Genomic DNA, 12,125 nt, shown 5'->3' on the forward strand with positions numbered 1-12,125 from the left:
GGAAGGAAGGAAGGAAGGAAGGAAGGAAGGAAGGAAGGAAGGAAGGAAGGAAGGAAGTCTTTTAGCAGTACCACTTTTCTTTTCTTTCATGAATTTACATTGACCTGCTAGATGGAAGGCGCTAAACACTGTCAGGACATAAGCTGCTGCTCCTCTTCTCATGCTGCCCTCAAATCCCATGTGAGGAAAATATTTTTTTCCCTTGCTGTCCCCAAAAGCCAGAAATGACACATCCAGACTTTGAACTAGTTTGCTACACAGAAAGGATATGCGTTTCTCTCTGTGTCAGTCTTCACTTCTAGTAAGGTGATAAGACACTCCCTCTTGACCTGGTGCTTACCAGCACTGATGAGCCCATCAGAGAATGATAAGACTTCTAAAGTTTGGAGTGGCAGAATCTTACAATTAAACCTACAGAAACTCAAGGTTTTAGTTTCAGATATTTGTGTTACAGTACTTCCCTCTCCCTTTCAGCTAATTCAGATCTTTTGTCTTTAAAACACGGCTGGACCTTTAAGGGAAATATTGAACATACCACGGGAACTTGAAAATCCTCTCTCTTTTAAAAAGTTACAGGAACTATGAAAATGTCAGATCCAAAAGATATTTACAGTAAGAGAAGAAGACAGCCTTGGGCTTGTTAAAGGCCATTATGTTTGCCCTGAACAACTCATGCTTTTAGCAATTCAGACTGAAAGAAATACAGGATTTCAGTAAACCAGCAAGTAAGCAAGTAAATATAAGTAAATAAATAATTCACCCATCTGATGCCAGCATCAAAACAGTAGGAGACCTTATTGCTTCTTTTATTTCCTTTCATATCTGGCTCTGTTGATAGAGCACAGAACCTGAACAACACACTAGGAAACTTCAAACAGGGACTGAGATTATATCCAACAAAGCTAGAAGGGGAAATTCGACACCCACCATTCATATGGAAACAAATATTTATTTTATGGGACAGTTTGAATTTATTATAAGTTGCATATAATTTCCTGTCTCATTTCTTGAGCACTCTTGGAATTTATCAGGATGTCTTACATTATCACACAACCCCCTTCCCTCTACCCTGACACCCTCTCTGTTGAACTTCCTCTATGAGAAGTCCCTGAAAAGCAGAAATTTTAAAGGTTGAAGCTTTGGAAGAGATTCCATAAAGGCAGTGAACACTAAAGTGGAAACAATGTGAAAATTAATGTACAGTAGTATCAATGTACATACTACTTATTTCTCTGCACAGCTAGAATGACTGCCCCTATAAGCTGCAACCAAAAAATCCACAGCTGACAAAACTACTAAGATTTCTACATATGCTGGCTTTGTCAGAAAACGAAATCTCACAAATACACCCACTGCTTTCCCCCCCTTCCAATTTTACCCAATTTTAGCTACTTTTATAAGAAGTTTGGAAAAGTTCAGTTACTGCAGAAAAATGAAATAAAGATGGTCATACATGGAATGGAATTCTAAACAGGGTACTTAAAAGGTAGATGATAAAAAATCTCAGACCTATGATGAAATGATTTACATTCCCTGAGATAGAAGGACATCTAAGTGATCAGATTCTACTAAGCTTTGACTGCTATTGGTCTGTGTTCAACACTATACAGGCTTAAATACCTAAGAGAAAATCTTCTCACTCCACAGAATGTATATCCTTTGCTTACTTCCCCCATTTTGCCTACATACATCTTAGAGTTAGAACACGTTGTAACACCTTGAGCATGCAATACTGGTCAGCCGTCTGCTAAGATAAGCCTGCTGCCCGTAAGGTGTTGCAAAAAGATGGAGAAGCCAACAACAAAAACTAGCCATTCCTGTACAGGAGTTAGGAAGAAGTTGTGGCTCATACCCAAGTATGATATTCTGATGAAATAATCACTTCATGACAATTTTTGGATTAATTGTTGTCCACCAGATGAGAAGACTTATTTTAGAACTGTCCTTGACTTGGGCTGAGAAAAAGTAATTTCTTTTTATTTTGCCTGCTCCCTATCATGATTTTATACCACCTGGTTGTTGGTGTGTTTTCAGGTTTTTTTTCACTACCTTTAACTTTTTAATTGTTTCCATAAAGGACGGTCTTACCACTCTTCTTTCCTTCTTCAGACTGCAATTTCCCATTTTTCCCCCATGTAATTTTTTCCCATACAATTCTGAGTTTTCTTACAAGGTTAAGAAAATAGCTACAAAAAAGCAATAGAAGCAACACTGCTGTCCGTAGATTTGACAATACAACAGAAATCATGAGGTTTTATTTGGACAGCTAACAACACAGTTTTAAGGGATTCAGGTTATATTTGCTTCAGTGGAAATTTAGTCATGCAGAGATTGATAGTTCTCTTCTAAAGAATTATTTGTCTGGTCATATGGCCCTCTCAGACTTTGCATTAACTCATGAACCTTCTGAGCACTGAAGTTTGTCCAGCTGATAGATCCATGACTACAGGTGACCACATTCCAATCTTCAGACTCTCCACAGTGTTCAGTGTTATACCTTCTTTCATTATTCTTTTGCAGCCCTGTGAATCTAGCAAATTCATTAAAATAACACGTTAAACTTTAGTGACACTGGTGAAGCAGATAGTAGCTCAACAGCCTACATTAAGTGCGGAGTTCAATTCACTAAAATCCAAAAGCAAAAAAAATTCATGACAAAACCTTAATTGAGCTCATGCAAGCCTCTGCACTTAGTAGAAAAAGAAGAAATAAATTTTATACTTCAAGAATCTGAAGGAAGAGGTCAGTTAAATATGTCCCAACACAGAATTCTAGTGTAATACAGGAAGAAATTATGATCATACATGCTTATTAGCATCTAGTCCTTCCCATAAGAAATAGTTTTGTTTTATAGACATGGCATATCTGAAGTATAGCAGCATGAGTCACAAACCACAATGGTGAGACATTTTCACTTTGTAACATGAATAAATCTCAGCTTTGTATAGCTGAACTCTGCATTTCAGTTCATCCTTCCCCAACTGATGTGATCAAATGCTAGTCTGTACATATACATGATCCTGCATAAAAATACATTTGTGTTCTTTGGATCTCATACTGGAAAAAAACCCCTTAATATACCTACAATTGTAGAGATAGACATACAGCAGTAGGTAGACCTATCTACACGTGAAAGGAAAAGCCGTCAAGCTTTGTGCATTCAGATGTAAACAAGAAACATACTCATTTCACTGGCTAATTGTGCTTGTGGTCATCCAAGACAGACCCAGTTAGATAATAGGGGAGTGTAATGCCAAAGAGCCTGGAAGGAATGGACTATTGTATTTGACTATTTTCCATGTACAAATTAGCACAGCAAAAGAAAGAAATCCTGTAGAAAAACACATGTACTTTATTACAGTCCCTAGTGTAACTTCTGTAAGAATCACAACAGCAACAAAGAGAGCTTAAAAAAGCTGCTGAAAAGATGCAAATAACAAATGCAAATGTGTTTAAATGTCCTTCTGACATGACGTGATTTGACTTCGAGTTCGGCTGAACTCATGGCTGGTTATGGTTTTGGCTACATTCCTTTGAGTTAGACAACTGTGATTTGCTTGTGCTAGGCTTTTATTTTTAAACTAACCAAAGGGAAAATCTCTGGAACAAAATGCCTGCTTTCTTTTGTTGCTCTTAAAAGTAATGTAGTAATATTTCCTTAGCATGCGAAAGTTCATGGAGCAATAAGCAAAATTCTCCAAATATGTGGTCTTTCTCTGGAAAGAAAAATTACCTTTTCATACAGCTTTTTCAATACAAGCATCTTAGTGTTATGGCTCAGATTCTCAAAAGAGCCATGAAAATTAGTCCACATAAATGCCTGACAAACTGGTTCTCTCAATATGGTACAAGTATATAGGCTGTGTGTGTGCCTGGGCTGTGCAATGTCCTTCCTTGAGGCAAAGATGCTGAACAAAGACTTTAGGTGCTACTTTGCTCTACTGTGTCTTACTGAACACTTAGGAACGTGTGATAAATTCTTCTAAGACCAATCTTGTAAGCATTTCTTGCATAACCTTAGTGCTTACAACTGTAAACTTTTGCTGATGTTACTAGAGTGCTACATGACAAGAAGCTGCTGGTGTTGGTTAATGTGGAAAGACAGAGCCTTTCGAAGAGATACAAGGCGATAAACATAAATCCAAATGTTGATTGTCATAGATTTCAAACTCATTCTGTCTGCTTGGCTAAAGGCTAACGTCTAGGATGCTAACAGTCAGGTCACAGCCTGATTCAATGACTTCTTGTTTTTTCTCAGAAAACATCTATGAGCTTTCTACCATGCCTTTGGTGAACTCATGCTGCAATAAACTACAGTAGGAATGAGTATACCAAGGTATCCTACAACTTATCCCTATCTCTAGCCAAGCTATAAGTCAAATACTGGAATGTTTACCTAATCTGCTGCTGAAAGCAAGTGAGAGATTTTCCTGACTATGGAAGGAGCAAAAGAATGGTCTGATTCAAAAAGAAAGTTAAGCTTCCTTCACATCACTATTCTTAAGGCACAAAGAGATTTGCTGGGAGGTGCAGGGAAATCTCTTGAGGCAGGTTAAGTCATACAAATAAAAACTAGTATAGTGTGGAATATAATGGATAATAGTTGGCAGCAGAATGCACTATTTATTTTCATGAATCAGGGACTGAGAACTTAATTCACAAGCAGCAGAGTGATGTACAAATATTATGAGCTTAACATGAGGCCAAATCCTACAGTCTTTACACATACTTGTTGAGTCACATCTCCTGTTGATCTGCCCTAAATTAGTCCTGCAGGATTGGCTAAGTTGTTATTGACTTATTACGGTCATCAGGTTATAAACATCTCATTTTCAGAAATGAAAGAGAATCTATGCTGACTACATGCTGTTTTGCATGAATTCAGTATTATGAATGGCAAATAGACTTTAAAACAAAGTAAGACTTCTAGATCAGTCCAGATAGCATTCTTATTTCTAGCGCTCAAATAGTATTTAGTGACTCTATATCCAAAAAGTTGGGTTTGGTTTTTCTTTTTTTAATAATACAATCATTTTAAATAAGCATTTTGAATAGGGTTATCCTGATGTTTAGGTCCCCATGTGGCTACTGAAAATGTGTTAAGATTATAATGCTTACTATAGACTGGTTTATACAGATAAATAAGAAGATGGAAGCTGCTATAAAATTCATGTATTTCTTAATGATGCTTTGCTATTTGAACCACTATATTTCATCAGATTCTAAGAAAAGGGCAACATATGTATGCCAAGATGACTCTGGTATCAAAAGTGTATGCATATTAATATGCTTTCTGCAGATTTTCTGATTTCCAACATACCACTCATAAAATTAAGTACGAGTCAAAAAGGAACACATAATGTCCATCAAACAGCATAGGTACATCTCTCAGCTGTAGGCATCCTATCAGGATAACCAGGGGAAGTATGCAAGAAAATAATACAGTAATGCTCAAGTTTACTGCCCTGAAGTATACCAGATATCACAGAATATATCTTTCGAAGGTTGGTAACTTGACTCTGTAATGAGTTACAGAAATAACAAAAGCTCATTTAAGCTGATTTCTGGAAAAAGTTCAGTACATGCTGTACCTGTCTTCTCTGCATGTGCAAAACTGAAACACATTTTCTTTTTTTTTTTTTTAAAAGGAAGAAAATTCCAGGAACATTACAGCGTGATACAGTTTGATTTAAAGAGCAGAGAAACAGCTCCTCTCTAAATCCCAAGCAGTTAAATCACTATTCACAGGTCATTGCTCTCCAAGTTTAGAAAGCTGATGCCAACATCAACTTCTTGGTTCCACCGGCAGCAACCCACAATACCAAGGCTCGAAGTCTGCAGTACTTTAGCGAGGATAAGACTTACATGACTTGTTCAAAACAAACTCATCTCTAACTGCGATCTTAAGAGATTAAAAACATAGCCACCCGCATATATGCACACAGATACAGTATCAGCTACAGGCGGTACATATTTGTAGGACAGAAATGGCATTTACCAGGATAAGGGAAGCTAGAAGCAGGGTGCCAGCGGTTGTCCAGCGGCAGCACTCCATTGTCGGGTCCGTGCCGGACCTGGGGTCGGACACGCGCAGGCTGCGAAGCGCTCGGCTGCCTGCTGTCACATCCAGCGCTGGTGCAAGCCTTTAGCCCTGCTTCTCCGCTTCCATCAGCCCCGCTCACATTTCCTGACCCAGGCGTGGGTGGGTGGGTTGGCGTGAGCTGCGGGGAAGCGCTTCCTGAGCCGGCGTTTAGCCAATCCCCCTCCTGCTATTCAGACATGCAGCACAACAAAGCCAAGAGGTCTGGGGAAAGCGTAGCAGCTAAAGACAGAGGGGAAGGAAAAAGAGAGCGGGAGAGGAGGAGTAGTAGGAGGAGAGAGGCAGAATGGCACAGCTGAACGGAGTGCTCTGCCTGCAGCTCCCGGAGCTCCGCTTCACCACTTGCCGTGAGCTGTTCACGTTTATTGCTAGGTCAGTAGCTCTCCTGAGCGTGCATTGTTCCAGACAGGAGGGAAACTTAATCTGTGTCAATACATAACGTATGCCATAAAAAGCACCAATCGGAAAATGCTTACATTCTCCATGGAGAATGCACATTTTGCTAAAGCCTTGTATTCTTTACAGAAATGTGTTCTCTTTTACACCATTTGCTCAGCAACAAAGGGATCTGACTGTGCTTTAAAACTGTAAACCAAAAATGTTTCTAACAGGACTGAGTGACAGTCTTTCTGTCACTACATTTTTCTTCTTTGGGGAAATTTAAAACCTAACCTATTCTGTGTTGGAAGGAAAGTGAGATTATTGGAGGAAGAATTTTGCACAAAAAGGCAAAGACTCAAACACCTCAGGAAAGGTGAGAACTCTGCCTTTTAAGTATTAATTTGACAGGTAGGATTTTCAAATAACTGCTCTCAATCTGTTCAGAATTCATTTAGTTTGCCTGCCTCTGCTTCTGCACTGCCTGAAGTCTCCAACATTTTTAATTTTTTTTTTTTTACTTACTGTCCATTTATTTTATTTTTTGAAGGAGAAATTGCAAACTGGATCCAAGAACTTTCTAAACGCAGTAGGTATTCTTCCACATAGGGCTGAGCTGGATGCCTTGCAGGGGCAACATTTTGCTGCTTCAGGGCACACCATGTACAGATGGGCATATAGAAAGCCCAGTATTCCCTAAAATCATGATTCTGGTACGTCAGCAAGCTCAGACAATGGAGAAAAGTAAGGTATTGTGTGTTAGGGGTGGAGAATAGTATGCTAGCCATGAGTCTGAAAAGTGACTGAAGTCAGACGCTAGAGAAGGAAAGGGAAACTCTGCCAAAGGCCAGGACTGAGGACAGAAAGGAAAAAGAAGAAAGGGTAAACCACAGATCATTTAATAGAACTGCACATCAGTAGAAATTAAAACCAGCCTGGAGGAAAAGCTGGATGAACAGATGGAGAGTGATACAGACTTTGCAAAAGGAAAGGAACTGAGTGGGGGAAAAAAAAAAAAAAAAGAGTCACAGATGTTGACAAGTCAGATTGGAGGGTAGAAGAGTCTGGCTTTGTATAACAGGAACAGGAACATAAACACTGAAGACATCTGAAGGCCAAAATAGAAAAGATATAAACTAGATGAAGATGGGCTTTAGGAAATGAGGCTAAAGAAGAAATTTCAAATAAGAAATGAAAGTAATTAGGAACAGTGGGAGAAACAGATTTCAGCCTTCACTGCCAAGCGGTCATTTGGTTGGGTACCTTTGGATTTGGCAGCCAAGGAAGCAGGACCAGGAAGACTGAAAAGGCTCAGTAGGAAGGGGCTATGATGGAAAATGCACTAGCTGGACTGCACATAGCAGGGATGAGAAAAGGTTTGAAACAGGTTCTAAGATTCCTCTGTTACATCTCTGTTGTCTCTACAGCAACTTCAGTGACCACCTCACGGAGGAGAGCAGGGGGATGAACTACTTTGCAGCATCAGAAGTGAGGAAGCAACCATAGGATGACATCAAGGGAGAAATTATGACTTCTCCTATTGCTCTTGAAAACTCAGGAAACTAAACATATAAATATAATAAAAACCTAGTGTACTTTTTACAAATAACACCATCATCCCCCCAAAGCAAAGCCTTCATATCTTTTGCTTCACCAGCAGTGTCAACACACACACCTGAGACTGGCACAAAAGGATTTTTCCCATACATCTCCTAACTACTGTCATATGTTTTCTACCATACTCTCTTCCTTTTCTACAAGACTAACATCACTGGAGAAGTACTTAGAGTATTGCCTGGAATTCCTGTAAATGAAATTCTCAAGACAAACTTTTAAATGTAAGCAGCAAGATTTGTAATATTGAATAGATGAATCATGACGGCTTTATTTTTAAGAAAAAAACTGCTGCAATTATGATTACATAACTTACAATGGATGGAACAACTGACAAAGACGTTTTCATAACCATGTGTTTGGGTTTTTTTGTTGTGTAGTTTGGGTTTTTTCTTCCTTTCTCTTAGTCCAACTTTATTGTTGCACTGGCACTACATAAACCCATTTCTGAATGTCTTGTTTTGGGTATTTCTTGTTCAATTTCCAAAAATGTGGCTTTTTTGAAAGGAAGTATAGGATATTCTTATCAGTACAGAAGGCTCAATAGACAACTCTATCATCTAAGATGGAGTAATATTTTTGGAATTACATTTGTATTCCTTGTATTCTGCCACTGTTCTGATCATGGAACTCCACTGCAGCTGATGAGAATGTTGCACGAAGAATGATGGTGGGAGACAGGAGTTTATTATACAATGGAATCATAGAATCATTTAGGTTGGATAAAACCTTTAAGATCACCAAGTCCAAATGTTACTTTAACACTGCTAAGTACACCACTAAACCATGCCCCTAAGCACCACATCTACACATCTTTTAAATATCTCCAGCAATGGTGACTCAACCACTTCCCTGGACAGCCTGACAACCTCAGTTCCCGATATCTAATCTAAACATCTCTTGGTTCAGTTTGAGGTTGTTTCTTCTTCTCCTACCACTTGTTTCTTGGGAGAAGTGACCGACCACCAACTCAAAGTTGTAGAGTGATAAGGTTTCCCCTCAGTCTCCTTTTCTTCAGGCTAAACAACCCCAGCTCCCTCAGCTGCTCCTCACAGGACTTATGCTCCAGACCCTTCACCAGGTCTCTTGCTCTTTTTTGGATGTGCTCCAGAACTTCAACTTCTTTCTTGTAGTGAGTTGAATATCTTACAGTAATGCCACAAAATTATGTGGTCTGCAATGTTCAGACTTGTTGAAAAGGTGACCTATCTTTAAAGAACTTTGTTTATTCAAGATGTGTGTTTAATCACTAGCAGAGCAGCATGATATTCATAATAGCATTGCAATATGTATGAAATTCACCAGGACTGATATTTTGTTGCACATTTAAAATTTAGACCAGATTCTAAAATGCAGCTTTAATTTTGTTTTCACAACGACCTCCTGCAAACCCTGTAATTTCTTCATGAAACCACATAAATATAATTCTTCCAACAGTTTGGCTTTCAGTTTTCTGCACATAGTTGAACCTAGAAATCAAAGTGAAATTCAGGGAATGGAAACTCACACGAATCAAGTCCAAGGGAAAGGTCTACTCAAATTCTTGCATGTAGCTTTAATGAGCAGTCATGCCCAGTATCTGCCAATTCCTACAGAGCAGTATTGCATCTACCTAAAGGCTCATTTGAATTATTCCTAACTGAAAAAACCCCCCCAAAAAACCCAACCTTTAAAAAGAAGTGTAGATTTACTGAAAAATTACTTTAAGGCATCAAGTACCTGAAAGAATCTGGAGCTGAACATCTCCATATCCTGCCTTTTGGGTCCAGGGCTTTATTGTATTCCATATATGCATTTGTATGGAGTTAATTTATTTGTCTTGCTGAAAGCTCATTCTATATATGGAACAGTAGGAGTGTGGTATTTCTTCTTTAGATGCATATATATAAAAAATAAAGCCTATACTACAAAGGAAAATATGCTCTAAACAAAGTAACATTGCCTGAACAGTGCAAAACCTCAGGCCCTGTTCATGTCCAGATTTTCTTTGTCATGGACCCCAAGTGAATACAAGAATTCAGAGGAATAAAAGACTGCTATCTGCAGCAGAAGTAATAGCTGAAAGTTTAAGGGACATATTGGGTGGTGCCTATTGTGCCCAGCACTTTTGTTTCCCCAGTAAGACAGAGGTTGTTTTTAGCAAAATCTTAATGCTACAGATGAAGTCCTGAGACACTCAAAGTATTTTCAAAAATTGGTACTGGAGATTGGTGAATCTAGGATTGCATTCAGCATCACTTTCTGAGTATACATATGCAAATATGTCACCTCCAAAACCTGACCTTACAAATACATGCCCTTCACCATCTCAAGGGAGAGTGCACTAATACATGCTACTCTGTGTCCTGAAAATTACTCCTTCCACTTTCTGAAGTGGTTATTTGTTCCAGTTTTCCTTCACCTCTGACAGGTGTTAGATTAAATCAGTTTGCATCTGTTTGAGAGAAACAGAATTGGTTATTGACACTGTACTCTACCTATGACAAGTTATATAAAATGGAAGTAGAAGCCAAGGTGGGTGTCTGAAGCAGTATTTCAAGGTTTACAGATTTAACAATACTTAATTGGAAAAACACACGTGCAGGCAGAAGAAAACTGTTAACATCAATATGCTTTATAGCGGGAAAGAATGAACTCAGCTTTGGAGGTGATCTCCCTGGGGAGAATATGTTACCATTTTCACTCAGAAGCCACCTGTCTCTTCCTGGTAGCTGGACCTCTTTTTTGCCATACAGTCTGTAGCAACCAGAACTTTTTATTTCTTTCTACTTTTTCAGTTTCAGTTGTTCTTAGATTTTTTTCTCTTGTAAGCCTGGATTAATTTCTGGGAACCTGGAAGCTTGTGCAAATATGGAAAGTGAGAAGTGGGAGGAAGCCAGTGCTTTATAAGGAGATATAGACAGGATTTGCATTTACATATGTGAGTCTCTATGTGCCTTCCAAGGATGTGGATGAAACAAGAATTAAAGTTATAAGAAGTGTAATATTCTGGAGTATCTAGGTACAACTCATTCAGAGGTACATGATGTGGGATTATGGAAGCACTTTCCTCAAAGGTATGCTGATGCATACAAACCTTTACCTAGACCTCCAACTTGAGATAAAACTTGAAAGTACAACAGGAGGAACAATACAGCTCTGAGCAGTAAGAAATTCCTCATTCACACCTAGCAGGGAAATAGATACATATTCAGCCTTCAGACTCATCAGGTCCTTGCTCTTTATGAGAGACTGGTTACCATGAGCACTGGAGTGAAATGATGTTACTTTGGAACAGGTATTCTGTGATCTCTCTGTGTTCAGCACCCACATCTAATGTGAGGCAAAGTCTCACGAAAGGGATGACACGTAACACTGCTTAATCCATTTTGTTTGGCTTAACAGAACTCAGACCGATGAGATGCTTCCACATGAAACATTTTGAGCTTTCAATGTTGAAGCTGAACAGTTGCTTCCTTCATGGGAATTACAGAAAGAGTAGGAGTGAATTCCTACATTTCTTGAAATTTAACTGAACTCATTGAAGTAATGAGTTATAGTGGACTCCCCCCTTCCACGTTAGTTAGTCACCATTTACCTTATTAATTATGATACCGGTTGTATTTCAATAATAGACCTTGACCTTCAGCAGCAGAAAAACCTAAACTAAAATTTTACCAGAATGCCTAAATAATTATAGACTCCTGCAGGGTTTTGCACAACAATTTAACACTGTGTTCACATTTTTTCATTGTAAGGGTGTGGCAATTTAGTGGATGAGCCAAACATCTTGAACTGACATGCTTGAGATCCTAAATTACAACAACAAAATAGGGAAATTCTGCAACAGGAGATAGAAAATTACTTCCTCCTCCTGTTTCGACAGGGAATTCCAGGTAAGAAAGAAAACCACTTATCTATCATTCTTCCAACATCTTTTCCCTCTCAGGCTTAATCCTTACCAGGGTGCCACTTCCATGCCTTTAATACCTGTCCTCAACTTTTGGACATGCTCCTTATGGGCCGACTGAACTGGATTCCTGTTTTTAGAATC

At 38.8% G+C, this 12,125-nt stretch overlaps 1 protein-coding gene across 3 annotated transcripts in view; it reads right to left on the minus strand.

The window, feature by feature from the left end:
• Window positions 1-12,125, minus strand: part of ADAMTSL1 (ADAMTS like 1) — a 415,229-nt gene that overhangs the window by 175,326 nt on the left and 227,778 nt on the right. Inside the window, exon 1 of one of the 3 annotated variants that reach the window (XM_042013123.1) lies at window positions 5,999-6,314. The exons of the other annotated variants lie outside the window; for them this stretch is intronic. Coding sequence (XP_041869057.1) covers window positions 5,999-6,055 — 57 coding nt within the window. The 5' untranslated portion in view covers window positions 6,056-6,314. Of the gene's footprint in view, window positions 1-5,998; window positions 6,315-12,125 lie in introns of those variants that run through there. 3 annotated transcript variants of the gene reach the window in all.

This window comes from Corvus kubaryi, unplaced genomic scaffold (genome assembly GCF_017639235.1).
Source record: "Corvus kubaryi isolate FWS band 111438036 unplaced genomic scaffold, C.kubaryi_AGA036_p1.0 split1-37296, whole genome shotgun sequence".
Classification (NCBI taxonomy): Eukaryota; Metazoa; Chordata; class Aves; order Passeriformes; family Corvidae; genus Corvus; species Corvus kubaryi.